We start from the raw sequence: 27,988 nt of genomic DNA on the forward strand, positions 1-27,988 counted from the left end.
TTGTTTGTGCTGCGTTTTTTAATCAGTTTGAACTTCATGGACTCAGAATGAAAAGTAGCATCGCATTTGCAAAAAATTTAATTTACAAATGGTACAACATCTAACATTTCTGTGCTTCATGGTAACGGGTTCACGAGAAAAGCATTATGCCCTTTTTATGTTATGTACAAATCCAATCCAATTTCAACTTTGGGGTCCCGAGTGGCACAGCGGTCTAAGGCGCAATAATATGTTCTTAACTGACTTGCCGAGTTAAATAAAGGTAAAATAAAAATGTCTAATTTCAACACATAATCCAATGTGATATGGTGACGTAATGGTTTTGACCAAATCCTGTGCATTCACATAATTTCCGTTAGATGGAGACAAATCACATGTAACTCACGGTACAAAGAACACGCAGTTTCCCGTCAAGGAATACCAAGAGAAAGTGGTACAGTATTTTGCATTTGCCCCCAATGAGACATCAAATCAAATGTTATATATAACATGCGCCGAATACAACTGGTGTAGACTTTAAAGTGAAATACTTGCATACGAACCTTTCCTTACGATGCCTTGAACTCATTACATCGTGCAAGTTTCAATGTCTGCTACTAAAAAATACATTGGGAAAGGGGACATTAAATATGATGTTTGATCAAAATAACATTCCAGAAACTTAATTCGGTACAATTTGGTCTGTATTTCTTATAAGCATGTTATATCCCATCTACGACCAGAATAATTATGGGGAAAATGAGCTCAATATATAATCATTAATTCAACTTTTACAACTCATCAGTTGGTGGGGGAAATATATCTAAATAAAATGGTAAACAGCTGTCTTCTCTGGATTAAACATACATAGTCCTTTATTTTTCTTGCCAAGCAATAATAATAGCTTTCCCTCATCATGGTCAATAGAATCAATAACTTAACCAAGAAGGTGTGCTCAAAGGCTGACGCAGTGTGTCCTAGGCGTTGTTGTTCTTTCCACACGTCCCTGAGCAGGAAGGACTGCAGTTCACGAGAGAACACGGACAGAGAGAGTAGCAACTAGCGAGACATAAGGAGTGACCGTTCCCGTTGTTTGATTTCATGCATTGTTTGTTTGAATAAGGGACGCGATTGGATGCTACGATACCAGATAATGCGCTGGAGGGGCCAGCCGAAACGCATGGGTTTTAAAATAGACATGAAATTGCGGTAGGTTTCCCTTTTCATTGTGTGGTTCGTGGCGGTAGATAAAAGAAGATGCGTGAAGCGCTGCTGCCCAGGTCCAATCGTCTTGATAGGATTGAAAAGCATGGTTTCTTGCTCCTACTCGAAATGGAGTTACTGTCGTTTTCCCCGTTGTTTGTATTGTTGATGATAAGAACAATAAACGATGAACCAAGCACCTAGACCACCATGCGACCAGGATAACAAGGAGGGGTCGGTCTGCAAAGCCATGGAGGACAAGGAGAACAATCTCAAAACGGCTACGCTGTGGAGAGATGCTGCTGTCCGCTCTAGGAAGCTGCGAAGCAACCTGCGTCAGCTCACTATCTGCTCCAAAGACAGGGAGAGGATAATTCTACCTGAAAATATAAACGAGATAGAGGTGCTCAATCTGGGCAATAACTCGCTGCACGAGCTACCAGAAGGATTGGGGGCTACCCTCACAAACCTGCGTATCCTTATCCTCCGCAGGAACAAATTTGTCACAGTTCCTTTTGTGGTGTTTGAACTAGGTCAACTTGTGGAGCTGGACATGAGCCACAACTGCTTGAGCCACTTCTCTGAGGATATAGGCCTGCTGAAGGGACTGAAAAAGCTCTGCATCAGTCACAACAAGATCCAGTACCTGCCGTCACAGATTGGGGCACTGCAGTGCTTGGAGGAGCTGGACATAAGCTTCAATGACATACGTGATTTCCCCAGGTCCTTCTCACAGCTCAAGAGGCTCCGTACTCTGGATGCCGACCACAACAACCTGGACCAGTGTCCCCCCGAGATTCTTGACTTCGGTGACCTGGAGGAGCTCGACTGCTCTGGGAATACGTTTGCGTGTCTACCAGGGGACATCATGAAGCTGCAGTTCATCAAGATCCTGTGGCTCAGCAGCATTCACATCTCCTCATTACCTGACACCTTCTGTCAGCTGCACAACCTGGAGAGCCTGATGCTGGACAGTAACAACCTCTCAGCTCTGCCTCGTTCCTTTGGCGACCTTCAGAGACTTAAAATGGTCAATCTTTCATCTAATGAGTTTGAGGAGTTTCCCCAGGTTATCCTGAACATCACAGGACTAGACGAGCTTTACCTGAGCAGAAATCAACTGTCTTTTGTCCCAGAAGAGATAGGCCAGTTGCATAGGCTGGCAAACCTCTGGTTGGACAATAATAAGATTACTTATCTGCCTGACTCCATTGTGGAGCTAGAGAGATTGGAAGAGCTTGTTTTACAGGGTAATCAAATAGCCATACTTCCAGATAACTTTGGAAAACTCTCCAAGGTAAATATATGGAAGGTGAAGGATAACCCCCTCATCCAGCCTCCCTATGAGGTCTGTATGAAGGGAATCCCCTACATCGCTGCCTATCAAAAAGAACTCACACATTCCCAGCTCGCTGTGAAGCCCAGATTAAAACTGGTCCTGATGGGAATGAAAAATGCTGGGAAAACACGGCTCAGACAGAGTGTGGTGAGTGAGCAGCAGGATGCCAACTCTGCTCAGGGGAACAAAGGGATTGATGTGACTAACTGGGTAGCGGACGCCGATCGCAGTCTTACATTTTTAGTGTATGACCTGTCAGGGAAGCCAAATTATGACCTCGTCAAACCATTTTTTCTCTCACCCGGTGCTCTGTACATCCTTGTTGTGAATCTGAAAACGTACTCACCCAAGAGCTTTTACGCCCACGTGGGGTACTTCCTCCACCTCCTCAGTGCCAAAGTGCCCCACGCTGTGGTCTGCATGGTGGGCACACATACAGACCTGTGCGGAGACATGGAGGTGGAGGAGAAGAGCCTGGATATTCACAGACAGATTGCCCTGCAGGAGAAATGGGACAGCCATTGCCTGCGGACCCTCGCCCAACAGGTGGACCAGGCCCTGGAACAGGGCTACAACATCCGCACCTCCAGCCCTCACATCCTCTTCTATGGCGTCACAGACAAGAACCTGAGGCGGAAGAAAGCCCAGCTGCAGTACATGCTGAACCACAGGCTGCAGCTCCTGTCCCCTGTCCTGTGTGTCAGCTGCACGGAGAGCCAGATGAACATCCAGAGGTTGAGGGAGAAGCTCATGTCAGTGGCTGACCACAGGGACATCTTCCCCAACCTCCACCGCGTGCTGCCCAAGTCCTGGCAGATGCTGGAGGAATTGCACTTTAAGCCCCAGGACCTGTGGCTCTCGTGGTGGGACTCGGCCCGCTTGGGCCTCCAGGCAGGACTCACAGAGGACCGCCTGCAGAGTGCCCTGTCCTACCTGCACGAGAGCGGGAAGCTACTCTATTTCGAGGACAGTCTGACACTAAAAGAGTATGTCTTCCACAACCTGCCACGCTTCATCGCCATCCTCAATGTCTTCTTCCAGAGTGATGAGTCCACTCTGCTGGAGAGGCTACTGTCAGATGGGGAGAGGGGGGACAAAAGGAGGGCCAGTGTGGTTATGGAGGGGGAGAAGGAAGAGGACCTCCGGGCTACCCATCTACAGCACCATGTGGAGGGCTTCCTCAGCCACGGCCTCCTGCCTTCCAACGTCATCCGGCTGCTCCTGAGACCTCTCATTCAAACCCAGCAGGACCTCCACCTCATCATGGAGCTGCTGGAGAAGATGGGGGTCTGCTACTGCATCAACAAGCCCCGCAGCAAGCCTTTGAACGGGGCCACCGTCTGGTACAAGTTCCCAAGCTATGTCAGCAATGAGGAGCCCCATGCCGAGGCCTGGGTGAACGGAAGCTCAGTGGTTGCTAGTCCGTTCTTCTCTGTGGAGCAGCTGAAGATTGAATACAGCTTCCCCTTTCTCTTCCCACCTGGACTGTTTGCACGCTACAGTGTGCAGATTAACAGCCATGTGGTTCAGAGATCAGATGGGCGGCACCAGATATTTGCCTATCGTGGTAAAGTGCCTGTGGTAGTCAGCTACCGTCCGGCTCAGGGCAGACTGCAGTCCGAGACACTGTCCATAGCCAGCCATGCCTCCCTGCCAAATATCTGGACTGCTTGGCAAGCGATAACACCACTGGTTGAGGAGCTGAATGTCCTTCTGCAGGAGTGGCCCGGGCTCTACTACACTGTTCATGTTCTGTGTTCAAAGTGCCTCAAAAGAGGGTCACCCAACCCACACACCTTCCCAGGTAAATATGATTTCCCCTCTCTCTCTGACTCTTTGATTCTCTGTCTCTTTCTCTATCACATCCCTCTCTTTCTCTATCACATCCCTCTCTTTCTCTATCGAGTCCCTTGTCAAGCCTCCCAGAAGTAGGCACATTTTCATTGTTACACTTCTAATTTAGCAAAGATGTATAAAGGATTTTGTAGTTTACATTGCCCCACCCTAATTTTCATTATTTTAATGACAATATTGAGGGTTATATGTGGTGAGAGCAACTGGAAGTGTAAAATTACCAGTGGTTTAGGATCATCATGGCATTATGGAAATATCTCATGGAGGGGACATCTGATACAGGTGTTTTTTATGACACTCCTCTCCTGGGATTCATTTGAATGGATGAAAGAGAATAATGAACTGCTAATAACAACAGATTTGAGTCAGCGTCACGCCGTGGAATTACCCAACAGTAATATGGTCTGACCTATTATGAATGCGTCAAGCAATCTTTGGAGGTTTGAGTGAGAAAGTGAAAGCCGTTCTGTACACTCATTCACTGCTCTTGTGCTATAGTCAATCGAAATAGGGGTTTATTGCTGTGTTTGTGTGAGTATGACTCATTAGGTTTAAGGTCAGTCAGTCAGTGGGGGATGGAGGCTACACAAAGGCTACAGTGCCGCTGTAGGTGACATTAGCTCAGCTAAAAGAGGGAGGGAGGAACAGCTCTGTGGGGCCCAAGCCCCACCTCTGATACACAAATTGGCCTCGGAGCTGTCTGTTCTCGGCCTCTGGCTGAGTTCATGGACAAGTTCTGATGTAGACTGGGGGTTGCCATGGCAACACAATGTGCCTTTATTTTCTTGGAATGTGACTATAGTAGATGGATCATACAGCATGAGCAAGCCCAATCTCAGCTCTTTTGTTGTGATGCACAATGCCATCCAGACATCAGTAGACCAGTGTAAGCTCAAATGGCGAAATCAGTAAAGGTCTCCCTATTCATGCATTCATTGGGAAGAAGTGTAGGCCTACAGTACATTGTCTCGTTACTGCTGTTAGTATGAGATTGATTTTGCTGTGATGTCATTGTATTACCTCCTTCGAGTGCACTCTTTTGTATGAGAGTAGAGCGCCTACTCATTTTCCTGATCCTATGAATGACAGAAAATCTGCCAGACTGATATCTTTCCCTTTTCTTAAATAGTGCTTTTAAATGGGCCTTTTTATACTGCAGATCTTGTTTGTATCTTCTGCTGAAGCAGTCTGTAGTGCTGGAGCTATGCGCCAATCAGGATTGTTGATATCGTAAATTAGGTGTGGTCCTGAATTGAGCAGACAGCTGGGTCTTGGCTGGATGGGTAGCTACCCCAATCCCTGGCCCTCCTACCCTAATTTTATTTCTCCCTCTTTTCTTCTCTCTGTGTCAGCTCCTCACACTCTTGTTTTCACGCTTCAATCCCCTCATCCACCTCTCCCTCTCTCTGGCCCATGGAGGGCTTTGGCGGTCTTTTGTGGATTAGTTCACGTCTGCGGCGTTGCTGGTTTGAATCATTAGACGTGAGACCGTGCTTTTTCAGAGCTGTTTCACTGGCATGGCTAGGCTTCCGGAGCAACCGTCTGACTGACTGACACGGGAGCCGGGACACAGACCAGCGCCTGCTTTACTAATACACTGGAGCTTAGCTAGGCACATAAACTGTCCGGTAGATCGAAGTAAGGCATTTCTCTGGCAGATAGACTAGATGTCATATACTGTAGTAGAGACCTAGGAGGAACATACGCACTGCTGTAGTTTCCCACATTTCAGAAGGCACAACATATAGGGATTAATGTTGTCCTGTAGACACCAACAGTTTATTTAACTGACTAGTAACTAGATGGTGACTGCTACGTGCTTATGTAAATGTGTCACATTTCATTGCAAGTGTCGTTCTAATTTCTGCTAGATAGGAGTGAGAGAGTTACTCTACCACAAAGCTAGTCTTTCTGCTTGGGTATTTATTGAAGCAAGGCTGGATGTGATATCATGCTTGGGATACTTTGACAAAGTGAATTGGGTGGGAGGGAAGGGAGGAGATGGTTTTGTATGTGTGGGTGGGTGGGGGGTTGTAATGTGTTGTAGGTTAGGGATTTGTAATTCCATTAATGGAACTTTAGCCCTGTGCACTGTAGCCTTCTTCTGACCAACCCCAGCTGTGCACTTCTTAATTTAGACTGGCCAATAGCTGAAGTAGTGACTTTGCAGGTGACTTTTGTTCAGCTGCACCTGCCTGTTTCCATGGGAATGTGCCCTCTTGTTGTGTTCACTGGAGCAACTCAATGGTCGCTATAGGTTTGCTCTCCTGTAAAAACATTGGTGATTCAACTCCTATAGAATGTTCTTTTACCCCTGCTTTGTCTCTGTGGAAATGAAAATGTTCTACCTTTTCCACAACCTGTGTTCCTCCTCCATTTAGCTGCACAGCTTTTCATATGTCCTAATATGGCCATGTTTTTGTCTGCTGCAGCTTGTTGACTCAGTGTTGGGGCTCCTCTCTTTCCGGGCAGACTAAACATGGAGGACTCTCGAATATAATCTTTCTTCTGTGGAATCTAGAGAGACGACCTCCATCGCAATAATCGTTTCCTTGCATCTGTTTCGGCCTGACATCTCTGAATCAAACAAAGGCATATGCACTCCCCTTTTTATTCATGACCTGATCTGCCTTTATATATGGCTGGACAAAATCTCAGCAATGCAGACCAATTTCCCCCTTACACGATGCAACCCCACAAACCTTGTTGTGTGTGTGTGTGTGTGTGTGTGTGTGTGTGTGTGTGTGTGTGTGTGTGTGTGTGTGTTGAATGTATGTGTTGAATGTATGTGTAAAGTGACAGAGGGTGGTGAGTGAGTAATTAGTAATGTGCAGGTAATTATTTCCTCTTCCACACACATCCAGATTAGTTTGTTGCCTTCTGCTGATCTGACAGATAATGACACTTGTCGTAAGCAGAAAGAATGTGATCCTTCACAGGTTATCCTTAAAATTGATGTGCCCACTCACTCCTGACCACACAAATGGTGTTTTAAAATACTGTTCAAATAGCCCTCATTTTGGTGGAACTCTTATTGACCTCTTTGAGTTTTTTTGCGGGGGTACAGTACACGTTCCTGAAAATCGTCTCAAAGTGTGTTTGTGCAGACATCCAAGCTGCCGTCAGTCGACCCTGAGTGGAAGATGTGTGAGAAACCAGAGCATGATCTCTGGCTGGGCGCCCAGGGTCTGCCCTTCGCCTGTACTTTGCTGTACCTCGTGTAGCAACCTTCACCCCTGCCCAGTGCTTAAGCCTACCCTGTGAATTGTAGTACAGGAACAGCACAACAAATAAACCTACTGGCCTATATATCTGTTTGTCAACCTGTGAACTTTTAAACATGCTTGGTGCAATTTACATTCCAAGCTGCTAAGTACAATAGATATATTTCAGGTGCTTACCAAGATGCCTTATCTCACAGATCATTCGTGCCCAACATACAAGTTCAAAAGAAGAGGAGAGTATTTTGTGTACATCTGCTCTTTTCAAATCAAATTTGATTGGTCACATCCAAATATTTAGCGGATGTTATTGCGGATGTAGTGAAATGCTTGTCTTCCTAACTCCAACAGTGCAGTAGTATATAACAATTCCCAACAATACATACATCTCAAGTAAAACAATGGAATGAAGAAATATATAAATATTAGGACGCGTAGTGTCGGAGTGGCATTGCCTAGAATACAGTATATACATATGAAATGAGTAAAACAGTATGTAAACATTAATGTGACCAGTGATTCCATGTCTATGTACGTAGGGCATCGGCCTCTAAGGTGCAGGGTTGAGTAACCGGGTGGTAGCCGGCTAGTGACAGTGATTAAGTTCAGGGCAGGATACTGGGTGGAGGCTGGTTAGTGATGGCTATTTAACAGTCCGATGACCTTGAGATTGAAAAACAGCTTCTGTCTCTCTGTCCCAGCTTTGATGCACCTGTACTGACCTTGCCTTCTGGATGCTAGCGGGTTGAACAGGCCGTGGCTTGGGTAATTGATGTCCTTGATGATCCTTTTGGCCTTCCTGTGACATCAGGTGCTGTATGTGTCTTGGAGGGCAGACAGTGTGCCCCTGGTTATGCGTTGGGCAGACCGCACCACCCTCTGGAGAGCTCTGCACTTGTGGGCCGTGCAGTTGCCATACCAGGCAATGACACAACCCGACAGGATGCTCTCGATTTGTGCATCTGTAAAAGTTTGAGGGTCCAAGCTGAATTTCTTCAGCCTCCTAATGTTGAAGAGGCGCTATTGCGCCTTCACCACACTGTATGTGTGGGTGGACCATTTTCAGATTGTCAGTGATGTGTATATGAGGAACTTGAAGCTTTTCACCTTCTCCACCGTGGTCCCGTCCAAGTGGATGGGGGCGTGCTCCCTCTGCTGTTTCCTGAAGTCAAGGATCAGCTCTTTTGTTGACGTTGAGGGAGAGGTTATTTTCCTGGCACCACTCCACCAGGGCCCTCACCTCCTCCATGTAGGCTGTCTCGTCATATTTTGGTAATCACATCTACTACTGTTGTGTCGTCTGCAAACTTGATGTTTGAGTTTGAGGCGTGCATGGCCACACAGTCATGGGTTAACGGAGTACAGGAGGGGGCAGAGCACGCACACTTGTGGGGTCTCACTGTTGTGGATCAGCGTAGTGGAGGTGTTGTTTCCTACCTTCACCTGGGGGAGGCCCGTTAGAAAGTCCAGGACCCAGTTTCACAGGGCACAGTTTAAACCCAGGGCCTGAACTTAATGATGAGCTTGGAGGGTACTGTGGTGTTGGAAGGCTGAGCTGTAATAAACAAAGTATCTGTTGTTGAAGGACAGAGATCTAGGGAGTGGTGTCCAAAGCCGGCTTTGATTCTTAGTGTCGAAGGCGAGCCCTCCAGCACTTTCCCTCTCTGTGTGGATCCTCAAGCCCAATTTGACTCTGCAAACCCCTCTAATCCAGTTAGGGGATCTGCTCGGATCAGGCTGCTAGTGATAATGGTCATGCAGGGGACTGGCCAAGAAGGCAAAGCTGAGTTGGTTCGATTATCACAGAAACACAGTCACACAGACACACGAACAAACGCATTCATCATTTCACTTACCCTCAAGCTCCTCACAGCCTCATCCACCCATACCTTTAGAGTAGCTACATTGAACTTTACCCAGTTTGTGCTGTATAATTGCATCGTTCTTTTGTATTCTAAAGATGAAAGACATGAGATGACTGAAAGCTCACAACTTTAGGCTGCCTGCCCAGAAATGACAGTATGAAGACATTTCAGTTCACTGGAACATTTGTTGGGACATGTTCCCACATTATTTTAATTTCATTCTGACTTTTTAGTGATTAAGAAAACTGACTTTTCACTGTGGACGAGCTGCTAGCTGCTTGCCGAGGAATTGGATGAGTAGTGGTGAGCCGTAAGTGCCCATAGGGCTCCCTGCTTGCTAGTTATTATAGTCGCCCAGGCAGTCTATCCTCTTCGTCCCTGTACGCCATGGATATACTGTATCAAGGAGGAGCATAGATCAGTCGTACAATCAAGTATTGTTTTCTCACCACATGGAGGTCAATTTAATTGGACTCCTTACATGTTATTTAGATCTGGAAAATTCTTAGGCCAACTTAAATTATTGCGCTTTACCCCAATAGACAGAACTGGTGGGTGCTCCAAATATAGCCAAAGGCCTCCAAGGCTAACTTTACGAGAAAGTAAGACGAGCCACTACATTGATACCTGTCACAGGAATCACAGAGAAGATGTCTATGTGCTGGTATCGGCTAAGTTTCGTTGTTTAAAAATGTAGCAAACCACCTTTTTGAAATCTTGAACAATATGGAGCTGTCATTAAGATGTTTCTTGCAACTCTTCGGGTGTAACTTCTCTGTCCGTTTATGACTGTGTGTGTTTTGCCCATTAAAACATGCCACTGGTGGAAGTGCTGGGAAATGACGCAGCTTAGACACTTTGGCCAAGGACTGACGACAGGGTCAAGAGGAAACTCAGAGGCTGGTGATGATTGTTAACTCCGTAACAGCCAAGCACAAGGTACTCTGGAGGAATGAGATCGAATCTAACAGCCAAAGTAGAGCTGTTTTCAGGTACTGTTCAGAGACTGGAGATCTGAGAGACACAGACTAAACTACAAATGCAGTGTATTGGTTAATACCAACTTAGTAAGCTGCTGAAGGGCCTGACTTGTTGCTGAGTGGCTGTATCTAGTGGATGTGGGCCAGTCACAACTGTTGATGCAGAGAGAGAGTTATCAAATTAGTGATTTTGGCAGGAAACCTGCTGGTTCTGTTATAATGGAGAGGTTCAGATGTCTTGCGCTTCCCGGCTCAGGGACGAGGCTGGAAGTGAAAGTGATAGAGCTCATATTGCCCCTCTGACTGATGTGCTGCTGTGGCCTTCTGAATTGTTTGTCTGTTCAGTACAGTTAGCCTAAAGTGTTCTTCTCGGTTGTGTATGTTTGTGTGTGTCTGTGTTGGGGACGTGAATGAGCTGTTGACCTGAAAGAAGGTTAGCCTTAAGGGTGTTTTTGTTTTTAACTCTGTGGACATCACATGGGAAATGGTCTTCTGGATATCTCACATTAGATGTGACCCTCTGATGACCTGACCATAAATTTAAATAGGCCTACCTATGATTGTCTTCCTGTACAGCTCCTGCTGACATGGTTTTATTTTCTACCTGTGAATTCTAATTCTCGCTGTAGTCTGAGGAATTACTCCTGTCTACACCTACCTGTGCACTCTCTACCACACACTAACTACACTTAGGTGGATAAGACACCAGTGAGCTAAATTCGTTTTTCAGAGTTGCTGTGTGTTTTGAATGGTTTGGTCTGCTCTAAATGTTGTTTTCCATATCACCAGCTTGTTTTAAAAAAGTGTATTGTGCTGTATGAAATCTGTCCTCAACGCAGCCTAGTAATCTCTAAGAGAGGACGTCAAATCCTGTTATGTCACCAGTTGGCTGCCCAACTGGAGTTGTGTGCAGTAAGCCTGTCCACTGTATTATCTCTTAGACATGTGACAGACAGTGGCTGTCGGGTTTGGATGGGTTCATCGCTTCTATCCTGTGGGAACACAGAGTCAATGGTCACCTAGCCTCCACCGAGTCCCCAACAACCGGCTGTTCAGGTTTTGTTGCTGCATTCATAATGTATGGGTTTTGCAAGCCTGGTTGCCAGCCCTCGTTTTGTGGTGATGATGTATATCAAACCCTTTTCAGCTATAGCTTTCCCCTTTTGCCTGCTAGCATCAGTCAAAATCCTGAATGTGTTGACCAAAGCCAGCAAGGCTCAAACTTGTAGTTTCCTAGAAGGCAGCAGAGTTTTTAAAAAGTGTATTTTCTCCATTTGGCAGGCCATTGTCTGCCTTGAAAGGGAAATGGTGTCTGGAAGTAAAATTAGGGCACTCTCATTTATAGTTCTTCACATTCAGGCTTTCAGGCTTTTCTTCCGGTCATCGCACACTCCTTTGACGTGGTCCAAGGTCTAGAGCTCATAGCAATGGTGGAAATGGGCTGTTTTGGTCACCATCGGACATGTCACGTCCTGGATGAAGCATGAGCACAATGCTCCTCTAGGCCAGGGATAGACCACTTTGATGGGGGTTGGAGCCATAAAAACATCTGAACTGATGATGAGGGGCTGCAGTTGCTCACGGGTTAGCCTATTCAGAACCCCCCACTGCAAGCAAAACATTTTAGTGACCCCCCTCTTGACAGCACAGATATTTTGGGGTTTGTTTTAGAGTTTTTTTGCTATTCCACATATTTTGCCATGGGATGTAGATAAATGTTTGGTTTACAGCTCATTTTCCTGCAGTTCTACACATTTTGCCGTAGGGTGGATAGAAATGTTTGCAGTTTTAAATATGATATCGAAGTCAGGCTAACAAAACCAATAGGGGCCCCCTGGCTGGTAATTGAACCATGCTAACACGGAGAATGAACCTGTCCTCAGATCAGTTCAGTTCCTGGCAGATTGCCTTGCCAGCTGCCAATTACTCAGCTCCGCCTGAGGAATGATGGGGGGGGGGGAGAATGTGATGATCAGGCTGTCTGTTTTAATGACCATGATAACCTAGCTATTACTGTTAGCTGCTAAATAATACAATGTTCAGCAGCATCCTGCCCCAAGGAATGGGCAGCTATTTTAGGAGCCCCTCTTGTTGGTTCTACTCTGAGTTTATTTTCACCATTGGTGGACATATATAGTTGAAGTCAGACGTTTACATACACCATAGCCAAATACATTTAAACTCATTTTTTCACAATTCCTGACACTTAATCCTGGTAAAAATTCCCTGTCATAGTTCAGTTAGGATGCCCCACTTTATTTTAAGAATGTGAAATGTCAGAATAATAGTAGAGAGTGATTTATTTCAGCTTCTATTTCTTTCATCGGATTCCCAGTAGGTCAGAAGTTTATACACTCAATTAGTATTTGGTAGCATTGCCTTTAAATTGTTTGACTTGTGTCAAACGTTTCGGGTAGCCTTCCACAAGCTTCCCACAATAAGTTGGGTGATTTTTGGCCCATTCCTCCTGACAGAGCTGGTGTAACAGAGTCAGGTTTGTAAGCCTCCTTGCTCGCACACGCTTTTTCAGTTCTGCCCACAAATTATCTATGGGTTTGAGGTCAGGGCTTTGTGATGGCCACTCCAATACCTTGACTTTGTTGTCCTTAAGCCATTTTGCCACAACTTTGGAAGACACAACGTGTGTTCTTACTGAGCGGTATGATGGCTGTGTGGTCCCATGGTGTTTATACTTGCGTACTATTGTTTGTACAGATGAACGTGGTACCTTCAGGCATTTGGAAATTGCTCCCAAGGATGAACCAGACTTGTGGAGGTCTACAAAAAAAATTCTTGGCTGATTTTTTTTGTCTTGGCTGATTTTCTTTTGATTTTCCCATGATGTCAAGCAAAGAGGGACTGAGTTTGAAGGTACATCCACAGGTACACCTCCCAATTGACTCAAATGATGTCAATTAGCCTATCAGATGCTTCTAAAGCCATGACATCATTTTCTGCAATTTTCCAAGCTGTGAAAAGGCACAGTCAACTTGGTGTATGTAAACTTCTGACCCACTGGAATTGTGATGCAGTGAATTATAAGTGAAATAATCTGTCTGTAAACAATTGTTGGAAAGATTACCTGTGTCATGCACAAAGTAGATGTCTTAACCGACCCACCAAAACTATAGTTAGTTAACAAGAAATTTGTGGACCTAACCCCAACCTATGTAAACTTCCAACTTCAACTGTATCTAGTTCTCTCATGTTGTGATATTACCGTGTAATTTAATGTATCCATGCTCAAGCTGATTTTTAAGAGGATACTGGATGTGTCCATTTTCAGTGTTTTGATAAGGGCTACATTTGAATGTGACAGATTTTATGAAAGACATTTACACGCAGGGAAAAAATGTTATTTTGCTCGAGTGGACAATAATTGCAAGAATTTTGCTGTAGGGATTATTATTTTTTGTCTGTCTCTCCTGCTCTCTCCCATTTCCCTGGGGCAGACTGAGGCATATTTGCCTGTCACATCACATGGTGTATTTTCCTGCGCTATACAGTCGCCAGGTGTTACCATTAAACCCATATTTAGTCATTTTCTTGTTTGCGTATATGACCTTGCTACAACAACCCGATATACAGCACACGCTGTTTTAAGACGGATATCCGTTTAATATGCATTACTCTATATTAGCGTTCCTTTAGCTAAGCCCAAGGATTGTCTCATTCAAAATGAACATGATTGTGATTTAGGGCCTTAGCCCTAAATCCCCACCAGCCAGGCCCATCAGTGTGAGTGGGCTGATAATGTGATTGGACAGCTTCACTGTCAAAGGAAGAGGAGGGCAGTGGGGCCGGGGCTATTTTTGACTGCTGTGCTGCATCAGGGTGATCATCTCATTATGCACCAGATGTTAACATCTGTCCCTGCAGCACGCACACACACACGTTCGCTCGGGCATGCACACACCACTGTCCGAACAGATGAGCAGCAGCTGTCTCTGTGCGCACAATATACAGGGGAGAATATACTGGTCTGCTAGTAGTTATTCCATATCCTGCCCTGGTTATAAGAGCCTGTCTGCACTATGCTGCTACCCTGGCTATGATGGGAGCCTGTCTGCACTATGCTTCTACCCTGGCCATGATGGGAGCCTGTCTGCACTATGCTTCTACCCTGGCCATGATGGGAGCCTGTCTGCACTATGCTTCTACCCTGGCTATGATGGGAGCCTGTCTGCACTATGCTTCTACCCTGGCCATGATGGGAGCCTGTCTGCACTATGCTTCTACCCTGGCTATGATGGGAGCCTGTCTGCACTATGCTGCTACCCTGGCTATGATGGGAGCCTGTCTGCACTATGCTTCTACCCTGGCCATGATGGGAGCCTGTCTGCACTATGCTGCTACCCTGGCTATGATGGGAGCCTGTCTGCACTATGCTTCTACCCTGGCTATGATGGGAGCCTGTCTGCACTATGCTTCTACCCTGGCTATGATGGGAGCCTGTCTGCACTATGCTGCTACCCTGGCTATGATGGGAGCCTGTCTGCACTATGCTTCTACCCTGGCTATGATGGGAGCCTGTCTGCACTATGCTGCTACCCTGGCTATGATGGGAGCCTGTCTGCACTATGCTTCTAGCCCTGGCTACCCTGGATGGTGGGAGCCTGTCTGCACTATGCTGCTACCCTGGCTATGATGGGAGCCTGTCTGCACTATGCTTCTACCCTGGCTATGATGGGAGCCTGTCTGCACTATGCTGCTACCCTGGCTATGATAGTGCAGACAGGCTCTTTTGTTACTGCCTCCTCTCTCTTTAGTGCAGATGTGTTCATGTGCAGGATAATGCCGCCGTGATTAAAATCTCTTCTCTGCCTGCCAGGATTAAGCTCCACTTTAACCACAGCCATCTTAAACACACAAGTGCTGCTGGCTGGTTCTCCCGTCTTCACCTCTTCATCCTAAAGGACCCCAGAAGGCTGCCTTTGACACTGCCAGATTCTCGTCTGGCTTACTTGCTGTTTGCCAGGCAGGCCCAACTCAGTCTCCAAGGCAACCCACTGTGGAATGGCCAGAATGGGTTATTTTTGTGCCATCTCCTCTGGCAGAGAAGTAGGGCACACATTCCTCAGGCTGTGGGCCTGTCCGTGTCAGGAGGCAGGAGCCACTCGCTGTTCAAAGAGGATTAGTCTAATTTAACATGTTTGAGAGACTGGTCACGATATCTTCCTGTCTCTTTGTTAAGCTGCCTCTAAGATAGAGGGAGATAGATTGGAGACATGACTGTCTGTGTAACCCTGACTCTTATCAGACTAGTCAGCAAAGTGTTTCTACATTTGTGTCTAGTGTTTGATTTACCCCACATCTTGTTCTATAGCGGACTGCGGTGTTTTAAATAACTGATAGGAGCAACTATTTTATGATTTAATCAATATTTCCCTCCTTTTGGATTTATGGAGTTTGTAAAAACTAGACTAGAATGCCAAGCAGCAAACTCTGATGTGTAATTATCCTCCCCCCACTTTCTGGCAATGTGCAATGTTCATAAACAGTCAGTTACCTCATCAGACAAATGATGATCTCATCGAGGTGGTGGTCCAAATTGATGCAGCAACTTAAACTGGAACACTTACATTTGCTGGCCAAGGAAAGCCACTTCAACACTCAAAGCCAATCAAATTGCAGGCTTTTTTGTTGTTGTGGAGACTGAGTTAGGTCTTGGCCGAGGCTACCAAGACCAAAGTTTATGCTCCACACCAGACGTCACAGACATAGGCCAGTAACAACAGAACGTTAAGTGATTTAAAACCCTTGTTATGCAGTACGTGTAAGGTAATGACTGACCCTGGTGATCAAAATGTGTGTTAAAGTGGAAAGACTGGTTTTCATTGGGACATTTTAAATGGCGTTCTGTTTGGGCCTCATCCTGGGCCTTCTCACCTGCACAGCACAGACTGGGCAGAGCAGACAGCTGCCTATGTGGAAATCTCATTCGCACCCAGCCCTAACTCAAACGCATCTGACCACCAGACAGCTGCTAGACTCTTGTGTGTGTTTGGGTGTCATGGAAAACTGAATTTTGTGTGTGTGTTTGGGTATATTTAGCACTGCTATATGTCGGTCTGTGTCAGTGAGACAGAGTGAGTTGTCTCTGGCCATGTTGTCTCTGGCCATGTTTGTTGATCATGACCAGCTGCTTCATGTGACGTGCTTGGCCTGACTGTTGTTTTAACACACTGTGGTGCTAATCCTCTGACTGAGCTGTTGGCCTCTGGATCTGAACTCGGAGCAGCTGCCTCTGCCCTATGTCTACCACTGACTCACTGCTCTCTCTCTGCCTGCCCTGGGCACTACCGCTTGGTCTGACGCTGCACAGGTGGCAACCGGAGCGCTGTGTCTACTGTCCAAGATGTCTGATCTGTTTACTAGAAACCCAAAAGGTCAGAGTATGCCAGTACTCTGGCATCCAAACATCATGAGTTCCTGACTGTACGAGCCACACTGTCTTTACTCAGGAGGAACCTGAACTGATTGGACTATGTACAGGCAACCTGAGCTCTCTTTCCCTGTGCTAGTGTAGATTTCCGTCACTGTTCTCTGTGAGGGGTCAAATGGTAGGCTGCTGATGAGGGACATATAGTTGAAGTCGGAAGTTTACATACATTCCTGGCATTTAATCCTAGTAAAAGTCCCTGTCTTAGGTTAGTTAGGATCACCACTTTACTTTAAGAATGTGAAATGTCAGAATGATAGTAGAGTTATTTATTTCATCTTTTATCTTTCATCACATTCCCAGTGGGTCAGACGTTTACATACACTCAATTAGTATTTGGTAGCATTGCCTTTAAATTGTTTCACTTGGGTCAAACGTTTCAGGTAGCCTTCCACAAGCTTCCCACAATAAGTTGGGTGAATTGTGGCCCATTCCTCCTGACAAAGCTGGTGTAACTGAATCAGGTTTGTAGGCCTCCTTGCTCGCACACACTTTTTCTGTTCTGGCCACACATTTTCTATGGGATTGAGGTCAGGGCTTTTTGATGGCCACTCCAATACCTTGACTTTGATGTCCTTAAGCCATTTTGCCACAACTTTGGAAGTATGCTTGGGGTCAATGGAAGAGCCATTTGTGACCAAACTTGAACTTCCTGACTGATGTCTTGAGATGTTGCTGCAATATGTCCACAATATTTTCCTACCCCATGATTCTATCTATTTTGTGAAGTGCACCAGTCCCTCCTGCAGCAAAGCACCCCCAAAACGTGATGCTGCCATCCCCCGTGCATCAAGGTTGGGATGGTGTTCTTCGGCTTGCAAGCCTCTCCATTTTTCCTCCAAACCTAACGATGGTCATTATGGCCAAACAGTACTATTTTTGTTTCATCAGACCAAAGGACATTTCTCCAAAAAGTACGATCTTTGTCCCCATGTGCAGTTGCAAACCGCAGTCTGGCTTTTTTTATGGAGGTTTTAGAGCAGTGGCTTCTTCCTTGCTGAGCGGCCTTTCAGGGCATGTCGATATAGGACTCATTTTACTGTGGATATTGATACTTTTGTACCTGTTTGCTCCAGCATCTTCACAGGGTCCTTTGCTGTTGTTCTGGGATTGATTTGCACTTTTCGCACCAAAGTGCGTTCATCTCTAGGAGACAGAACGTGTCTCCTTCCTGAGCGGTATGACGGGTGTGTGGTCCCATGGTGTTTATATTTGCGTACTACAGTTTGTACAAATGAACATAGTACCTTCAGGCGTTTGGAAATTGCTCCCAAGGATGAACCAGACTTGTGGAGGTCTACAACTTCTTGGCTGATTTCTTTTGATTTCCCCCCGATGTCAAGCAAAGAGGCACTGAGTTTGAAGGTAGGCCTTGAAATACATCCACAGGTATACCACCAATTGATTCAAATTATGTCAATTAGCCTATCAGAAGCTTCTAACGCCATGACATAATTTTCTGCAATTAACTCTGTGTGCCAGTTGAACTGTAGGACAGAGGACACTCCAGCTGAAGAAAGAAAATCTTCTGAACTAATTTGAGGTTGTTGAGAGGCTCGTCTTCTGTCATGATAAATCACACTGAAAATACCACAATTATTTGGGCCTGGTGGAGATTGCCTCTGAAAAGATGTCTCTCCTCATGATCAGTGTTGGCTAACTGTGAGCTGAATTTAGACAGAAAATAGAAAATTGTTTGAGCAACTATATTCCAGTCACACATACGGTACAGTTGTTTTTGTCCCATGAACACTTAAGGTACATACCTGGAGAGCTGGAAATACTTGACCCAAATTTGACTGTAAAAAGTTTGACAGAAGCATGTTTATGCTTTGATGCGCTGGTGAAAACGTAATGGTATGTCAGGACTGGATAGTTATAATAGGATATTATTACAACACAAACATTACAGGAGTAGCTCTGCCATTATCTCAGCTTTGTGTTTGTGGGTCGTAGTTCAAATACAGTAGGTTTACAACACATCAGTTATTGTGTTGGGAGGTCTGACTCATTTCTGTAAAATCATATAAAATCAATTACCCTGGTTAGTAGAGGTTAAGGTAATATGTACAGTACATGTAGGTAGAGTTATTAAAGTGACTATGCATAGATAATAACAGAGTAGCAGCAGTGTAAAAGGAGGGGGCAATGCAAATAGTATGTGTAGACATTTGATTAGATGTTCAGGAGTCATGGCTTTGGGGTAGAAGTTGTCAAGTAGCCTTTTGGACCTAGACTGCGGTACCACTGTTGTCACCTGCAAACTTAATGATGGCGTTGGAGTCCTGCCTGGCCATGAAGTCATGAGTGAACAAGGAGTACAGGAGGGGACTGAGCACAGACCCCTGAGGGGCCCCCATGTTGAGGATCAGCGTGGCGGTTGTGTTACCTACCCTTACCACCTGGGGGCGGCCCGTCAGGAAGTCTAGGATCCAGTTGCAGGGGGAGGTGTTTAGTCCCAGGGTCCTTAGCTTAGTGATGAGCTTTGAGGGCACTATGGTGTTGAACGCTAAGCAACTAATAGCATTCTCACATAGGTGTTCCTTTTATCCAGGTGGGAAAGGGCAGTGTGGAGTGCAATCGATATTGCGTCAACTGTGGATCTGTTGGAGCGGTATGCAAATTGGAGTGGATCTAGGGTTTCTGTGATAATGGTGTTGATATGAGCCATGAACAGCCTTTCAAAGCACTTCATGGCTACAGATGTGATTGCTATGGGTCGGTAGTCATTTAGGCAGGTTACCTTAGTGTTCTTGGGCACAGGGACTATGGTGGTCTGCTTGAAACATGTTGGTATTACGGACTCGGACAGGGAGAGGTTGAAAATGTCAGTGAAGATATTTGCCAGTAGTAGGTGAGCGCATGATCGGAGTACTCATTCTGGTAATCCATCTGGCACTGCGGCCTTGTGAATGTTGACCTGTTTTAAAGGTCTTATTCACACCGGCTACAGAGAGCGTGATTACACAGTTGTCTGGAACAGCTGACGCTTTCATGCATGTTTGTGTTACTTGCCTTGAAGCGAGCGTAGAAGTAATTTAGCTCCTCTGGTAGGCTTGTGTCACTGGGCAGCTCGCGGCTGTGCTTCCCTTTGTAGTCTGTAATAGTTTGCAAGCCCTTCCACATCCGACAAGCATCGGAGCCAGTGTAGTACAATTCAATCTTAGTCCTGTATTGACGCTTTTCCTGTTGGATGGTTTTTCGGAGGGCATAGCGGGATTTCTTAAGTTTCCGGGTTAGTCCCGCTCCTTTAAAACGGCAGTTCTACCTTTTAGTTCAGTGTGGATGTTGCCTGTAATCCGTGGCTTCTGATTGAAGTATGTAGGTACAGTCACTGTGGGAACGACGTCATCGATGCCCTTATTGTTGAAGCCAATGACTGGTATAGTGTACTCCTCATTGCCATCCGGAGAATCCCGTAACATATTCCAGTCTGTGCTAACAAAACAGTCCTGTAGCTTAGCATCTGCTTCATCTGATCCTTTTTTTATTGATCTAGTCACTGGTGCTTCCTGCTTTAGTTTTTGCTTGTAAGCAGGAATTGGGAGGGTAGAATTATGGTCAGATTTTACAAATGGAGGGCGAGGGAGAGCTTTGTACATGTCTCTGTGTGGAGTAAAGGTGTTTTTCCCGACTGGTTGCACATGTAACATGCTGGTAGAAATTAGGCGAAACGGATTTAAGTTTCCCTGCATTAACCTCTTGCGACGAGCAATCCCGTATCCGGGAGCATAATTATAGCCTCAAGCTCATTACCATAACGCAACGTTAACTATTCATGAAAATCGCAAATGAAATGAAATAAATATATTGGCTCACAAGCTTAGCCTTTTGTTAACAACACTGTCATCTCAGATTTTCAAAATATGCTTTTCAACCATAGCTACACAAGCATTTGTGTAAGAGTATTGATAGCGAGCATAGCATTAAGCCTAGCATTCAGCAGGCAACATTTTCACAAAAACAAGAAAAGCATTCAAATAAAATCATTTACCATTGAAGAACTTCGTATGTTTTCAATGAGGAGACTCTCAGTTAGATAGCAAATGTTCAGTTTTTCCAAAAATATTATTTGTGTAGGAGAAATCGCTCCGTTTTGTTCATCACGTTTGGCTAAGAAAACCCCCCGAAAATAAAGTCATTACAATGCTGAACTTTTTCCCAAAAAACACTGCCGAAACAGTGTACAACCCAACAGCTATATGTTATTCATGTCGTATTCAGCAGTATGTTATTCATGTTGACTAATAGGATTGATGGTAACGGCAGATTACCCTCTCACCATCGGATCCTTACGGAACCCAGACCCTGATATCTCCGTGTCTTTCTCCTGTGAATGACGGGGATTAGGGCCTTTTCAGGTGTCTGGAGTAAATCCTTCGTGTCAGACTCGTTGAAGGAAAAAAAATATATATCTTCCAGTATGGGATGAGTAATCGCAGTCCTGATATCTAGAGACGGTGGCAGAAACATTATGTACAAAATAAGTTACAAATAACGTGAAAAAACATTCACAATTGGTTAGGGGAGCGTAAAATGGCAGCCATCTCCTCCAGCGCCTTTCTCAGATAAACCATATGTTTTTTAAGTTACACGTGACGTGGCAAATTCAGTGTGTAGGTCGATTCCCTGTCCGATTATTCTGGCTGTGTCAACAGAACTGCAGTCAGTCCCGTGTGACTAATTAGAGCACGGGAGCTGTTGGAAATCCTCCTCTGGTGTGTGTGCATGCTAATGATGGTGAGTGTGGATACAGCGGCGAGGGTTCCAGGAACTCTCACACACAGCCCCTCCCAGTTGTAGTGCCATTGTGTCCACACAGCCCCCCCACCCCCACCCCAACAGGACTAAAGCTGCAGGGGTGTAAGCTTGAAAACAGCCACTGCCCTCCTTTGTCCCCCTGCCTCAGAGAGGCTGGTGCTTCCTCACTGTTTCAATCCACTTGAGTCTCAGCGGTATCTTTGTGTGCACAACACACACACACACACACACACACAGACATTAGTTATACATCTAGAAGGCTAGACCTGTGGGGCATGTTGTTTTGTGAAAGGGGCGGGCATTGGCAGGCTGTGGGCTGATAGGAGGTTGGTAGTGTTGTTCTGTTACCCTTTGTGTGGATATGCTCCAAGAGCATAATAATGTAATGCTGCAGTAGACTGGTGGGGCTGGGACTGTGTAGATGCTATCACGAGGACCATCATCCTTGGGGTTGGGGATTAAACTGTGGAATTGGTTTCTAAAACCCCTTTTCTGTTAACTCAGCTGATTTCTAGTATTGAAAACAAATATGATCTTTTGTGCTTTGTCCAATCCCCCCTCTGCCCTGTTTACCCCTAAAGGTGATTATGAATATAGCTATGACATGCATGCAGTGTTTGTCCTGTGTGTGTTCTTCTGTTTGGTATTCATTCCATGGCGGTTGTGTTAGCTCTGAATAGGCCAATGAGGGAAGAGGAGTTCTCCTCTTTACCCTTCATTAATATGGAGTAACCTAATGTAGCAGGCGTAAAAGAAATGCCCGAGCCGGGTCATCAGAACCCGTATGCATCGGGTTTTCAGGCTTCACCTCTATTCTCCTTTCCCCCTGAACTGGGTGCTTCCAGTTTCTACCGACCCCCTGAGGGTGAGTGTGGATACTGGGCAGAAGGCAGCTAGCTGCCCGCCCTGTTTGCTTTAGGCCTGACCTGGGCACACTGCAAGCTTTGTCACGGCATTGGCTGTTACTCAGTCCGCCAGGGAAAGTCGCCTCTTCTCGGGGGCGTTGCCTTTGTTTCTGTTAGAACAGCTGTGAAAAACTCTGGCTTTTTATCGATCTCCTCAAACCCCAGTGTGAGTTCTCACCTACCAGTGTGGAGCGTGGCAGATGTGGAAAGAGGGAGGAACTCCTCCTTTTTGTTGTATAATGAATGATGTCACCTGATGAGTAATAGGAAATTAGTGTGTAAGAAGACGATGATTGAAACTTGGGGAAATGTTGATGTGGTGACAGAATGGAGGAGGGACAAGGCCTGTGAAATCAGTCTTGATTGGATGCTGAGGGTCATTCCCTTTGCGGGGGATGGGGGCTGACTACAAGTGGCCCATTTGATTTTCCTACAGAAACATTGTGTACAGAGAAAGATGTATGAACGAGAAAGTAATTGAGTCCGACACCCTCCGAAACCAGGCCTTTTCATGTGGTCATATGCCCCTCCTCCACCCCTCTGAGTGTGTGTTGTTATCGATCATTGTCAATAGCCTTCTTTGAAATGAACCCCCTTCTACGACCCTGCCAACCCCTCTTCGCCCCTCTCCCTCTCTTTCCAATGATGCCCAAAGCTGGGAAAAAAAGGGGAAGTGGAAGCGAAGGACTGAGTCCATTGTGAAAAGACCAGACGTGGACATTCTCAGCTAGACTCCTCCTGTGTTTTTCCAAACACATCCAGCATCCTACTGGGACATTCTTGGAAACAGGAAAATATATAAATATATTTTTTTTCTTTTCTTCTAGCAAGCCTGGAGAAATAGCAGTCTTCCTTTTATGGTGGTAGAGTTCAGTGGAGAGAAAAAGAGCAGAAATGGACAGCCTGGCAGAAGATCAAGCCTAGCAGAGCAGGGCAGCAGCACAGGAATGTACATGCTCATTATCCTACCTGCTTGCTGATGCAATTGTGAGGAGGGGGAGTGGAGGTGAATAGCACATTCCTTGTCCTTGATGTCAGGGCCAACAGAGTCCTCTGTCCATCTGCACACTGTATAACTAGCCTTCACCCAGTGAAGGAGGTGAGACTGGAGTGAGCGTTTCTTTTACTGTCCTCTGTCTGACTCTCTGACCCAGATGAGGGGAGCGGCAGAGATGACTAACTGGCTGTGTGATTCAGCACGTATGCTTCCTGTAACAGACTCCCCACTGTTTCCACACAGAGAGATCTGGTGCCGGCAACATTCTCAGGAATGAACCACTAATACATCACGTCAGGACGTCCTGTATATAGCAACACTGTGATGTTATACACTCCGACTGTATTGCAGTGAACTGCAGCACTACAAGCACAATACTGTAAAAATCACACCTTTTTAACCAGGACAAAAAATACCATGACTTTAACCTTTTTATTCCAGTCTGTCTGTTTCCGGTGCTAAACGACTCCAGCATGCTAGTTGGACCCCCTGCTTTGTCCTGGTGGGAAGATAAAATCAATGGGTTAAGTGCTGCTAAGGACAGGCTATTAGATAGGCTACTGCCTTACACACCCAGAGGGAAGAACAGGCATTGAGATGAATCCTATACATTGTGTTGAGTGTAGGGAAGAAACTCTGTGTGAACTAAATACACGCTGAGAAATGAACAGTGCTTGAAATGATCAGACATACCAAAGACCAGAGCAAATATCAACCATGGTAACAAACTATATATTTTTTGCCATATCCTTGGTAACAAAACAAATAAACATTGCCTTTTGGATAGGGTTGCTATGGAGGTTTTAGTTTTACAGCATGGTGACAGTCATGGTCACACAGACACAGCCTCGGAGACCATACTGGAGCTGAACAGTGTTGATCCAGCGGGTCATGATGATATGAGGTGCAGATAGTAAAACCAGGTCAATCTTTTTCTGTAGCAGATAAGCCCAGATCAGACCCTGCCGGTGATGGGGCAGTACAACATTAGTGAGCTATCTAGGCAGTCAGTCTAACAAAGACAAACAAGAGGGGTGCATCATTATTTAACCAAGGAAAAGGATCATTGGGCCTAATCCATTCTACAGCTAAACCATTCAAATCACGTGAGCTCTGAGCGTGGTACACGTCAGTGAGAATAAATGATTCTGTCAAAGTAGCATGCAACATCTCCCCCCACCCTAACATATTGATTGGGGTTGCCTTTATATCACACAACAGAGATTTTATAATAAAACCATTAATGATAGAGAATGTAGTGACATAGTATTACTGATGGGATTTAACCACTGCTTGTCTCATGGACTTCCAAGCACTATGTGAGTACATTATCCAGTTGGCTATAGTAGCAGTGCGTGGTCAGGCTGTCTGTGTACAGACAGAGCATGTACTAAACCCACTCACTGTCTGATGGGTGTAGTCTCGTGCTGCACTGCATTACTGTCAGAGGCAGCCAGCCAGGCAGGATGACCGTAATCTTATTTCGTGACGGATGATGTAACAACTCATTGTCTCTGCCTGCCTCAATCGGACCGATACCCCGCCATCATCACAAACAGACCTACGCACAGCATCCCAACGTGCCCTGTCAGTTGCGAACTGGCTGGCAGTGTTTGGAGGAACCCTGGCTGTGCCACACAGGACTTCTTTTAGAACCATTAAGGATGCAGCAGAGAATGAAGGAGACTTGGGATGTTTGTTTTTACCTTTTTAGCTGCCTTTCTGATTCTGTTCGTGCTGCACCAGCTCTGTTTCCTGCTATTGTGTCTGAAAATGGAAAGAAGAGGTCTTTCAAAAATGTTCTGCATAGATCCCTCCACTCAAACCAACTAAGGCTTTAAGGGTAATAATTAAGGTTTAGTTTTCTAGAAGATGACGAGTAAATCGACTATCCTGGATAGAGAATGAAGTTCAGGCATGTTTTTCTGGACATTCGCGATCACACAACACAGTGGTTAAAAGGCCTGCAAATGGCCTGTTAGTGAGGCAAATGGGGCGTTTTTTGTTTCCCCCATAATTAGAAGGCCATAACATGTGACGTACAGCCTGTTCTGTGCTGATAGTCAGGAAATGGCCTTGGTTACAGAACATGTGGTGATAAACACCCATGCACGTTCACATGCACGTGCATATTCAAACGCACGCAGGCATCCACGCACAAGCTCTTTCTCTCACTAACACACATTCCCCAGCAAACTGCCAGTACCTTGTGATTTTGCTGACGAGGACACACCCTTTGAATATGAGGGGATCTGCAGCTATTAAACAAAGCCTGTTGGAGCCCTCCACTCCACAGAGGTCTCAAGGGAAATGAACATGCAGTTATTTTTCTCTGTAGCAGGCTCTGGCAATCGGTGGTAATGCAGTGAAATTGCCATCTAGTGGACAAATAGGGAACTATTTTGTTACAGCTCAAATCTTGGCAAAACATTGATTTTGGATCCTGTAGAAAATCCACTATATCCTGATATCATTGGATAAATAATCTCTGTCGGTTGGATAATTTGAGTATTATTTTTAAACTAACTCTCCCCCTGTCTTGCTCTTTCTTAGGTGAGCTTCTAAGCCAGCCGCGCCCTGAGGGGCTGACTGAGATAATCTGCCCAAAGAATGGTTTGGAGCGGGTTGACGTGGCGCTGGTTTACCCACCTACGCCCACTGTGGTCAGCCCCTGTCTCAAATGAGCCACGCGGCCTGGCCTCTACTGTCCTGTCTGACTGTACCCTCACGCCCGACTCTCTAGCCAACACCTGCTGCACACCTGAGTCTGAACCCCACAACCCAGCTCTCCCTCTGAATCCCCTCAACCCACCCAGGCAGCAGCCAGACTGGACACACAGCCATGCAAGGTCACAGAGATATGCACCGTCAGCTGGATGCAGTAGAGCTGATAACTGTAAGTATCTTCCAGAAAGGGTCATAGGTTGGTATCTAGAGGGTTCGATGCTTAGAAGCTTCTATATACTGTGTAAATGGATCGACATCGAACCTGTAATTGAATATACCTGATAAAATTGATGATAGCGAAGCTGTACTACAAATGACAAAGTATAAAAGTAAGAGTATGTTATATTCTTTGTATTTTTTCTATTTGCAGGTTATCCAACTGTTCTTACACTGCCTCGCTATGATGACAAAGGCCATATTATAGGACTTTGGCTGAAAGCAAACCTTCACCGTGGTCGTTTTTTAAGACCCCATCAGCAAGCAGTGTCTTTTCAAACTCTCTTACTCCACGCTGCCCTCCAGATCTATGACAAACCTCTGCCTATAACCTAACCAAGACGAAACACAGGAAATCCACCATATCAACTATCAATTAAACAATCGAGAGATGAGTGGGCAAAGACTTGGACGGATTTCTCTCTTTACAACTTAGTGGCGTCATGAAATGTTGGAAATCTCTTGGCTGGACTGCTACCCCATTCTAATTTCCAGTAATGCTCATTTTTAATGCTCATTTTCCACGTGTCCACGTGTAAAGGCTGTGATTTGAAGAACATAGAAAAGAGAACTGACTGAACCTCCTACTTACTATATCAATCTATGACTGACAGTTGTGGGGTCTATCTGCCTGTCTGTTTCTATGTCTGTAAACCAAATACAGCCTTGTATAGCCAAACACATGAACACCACCTACTCTTAAAGAACACAACACACGTTACCCATGTACGGACCTTAACCTTTGCTTTGGCTTGCAAAGGAGCAGATGTATCATATGAAGTAAATGCTGGAAGGACATATTATGTGAGGTGGACTGTGTTTATGCCAAGGAAATCCCACTTCAGCTGTACTTGTTTCTTTGTGGCATATCCTGACTATGGTGTGATGTATTTGTGATTTGCCATTTCAGCTTTAGCAAGAAAAGTACTCGGTTTCACTTTAGACTTGTTCAAAAATGATCATTGTATGTAAATAAAAGATGATCATGTTCTCTAAAGGACACAGAAAAAGATGTCTGTAGGTATTGAGTCTGAAGTCTTCACAGCACCTTCTTTGGTCGTGTTGGAATAGCGGAATTTATTTCAAGATGGTCTTCACTGGTATGGGGGAGATACTGCAATATGTTTAAAACATGCAAGAAAAAAGTTTATAACTTTTGTATATAATATCTTTATTTTTGTATATTGACTTAAGTTGTCACCACCCTCTTTCAACATTATTTGCAGTGCAACGTTGTGCATGGCCTCACTTAGCCATTGTGAGAGTGTAGGCTACGCACACTTTTATAAGTAGCAGGTCAAACTGTCTCACAGCACAACGTAAAAAGCACCAAATACAAAATAAACCAACTACTGGTTTAAATATGACCACGTTGTCCTTTTCATTTGTCTTTCTCTACACACTAATACTGATTATACATCTTTATGGGAAAGATACTTTGATATTGGTCGCTGTGTTTAAATGACTTTACATAGAGTTATGACTGGCAGCCAACTGTC

At 45.3% G+C, this 27,988-nt stretch overlaps 1 protein-coding gene across 1 annotated transcript; it reads left to right on the plus strand.

Annotated features, from left to right (window-relative positions):
* The first annotated feature begins 991 nt into the window (after positions 1-991).
* Positions 992-27,856, plus strand: LOC118387733 (malignant fibrous histiocytoma-amplified sequence 1 homolog). Its single transcript, XM_035776402.2, has 3 exons — positions 992-4,325; positions 26,100-26,442; positions 26,644-27,856. Exons 1-2 carry the CDS (start codon positions 1,370-1,372, stop codon positions 26,228-26,230), a joined length of 3,087 nt encoding a protein of 1,028 aa, XP_035632295.1. The 5' UTR covers positions 992-1,369; the 3' UTR covers positions 26,231-26,442; positions 26,644-27,856.
* Positions 27,857-27,988: the final 132 nt, after the last annotated feature.

Source organism: Oncorhynchus keta, chromosome 9 (assembly GCF_023373465.1).
Source record: "Oncorhynchus keta strain PuntledgeMale-10-30-2019 chromosome 9, Oket_V2, whole genome shotgun sequence".
Classification (NCBI taxonomy): Eukaryota; Metazoa; Chordata; class Actinopteri; order Salmoniformes; family Salmonidae; genus Oncorhynchus; species Oncorhynchus keta.

Excerpts from the sequence above, each read along its gene's own strand:
- LOC118387733 (XM_035776402.2), top strand. The coding sequence starts at position 1,370 with ATGAACCAAGCACCTAGACCACCATGCGACCAGGATAACAAGGAGGGG. Across the intron at positions 4,326-26,099 it reads CAACCCACACACCTTCCCAG|GTGAGCTTCTAAGCCAGCCG; the intron begins GTAAATATGATT and ends GCTCTTTCTTAG.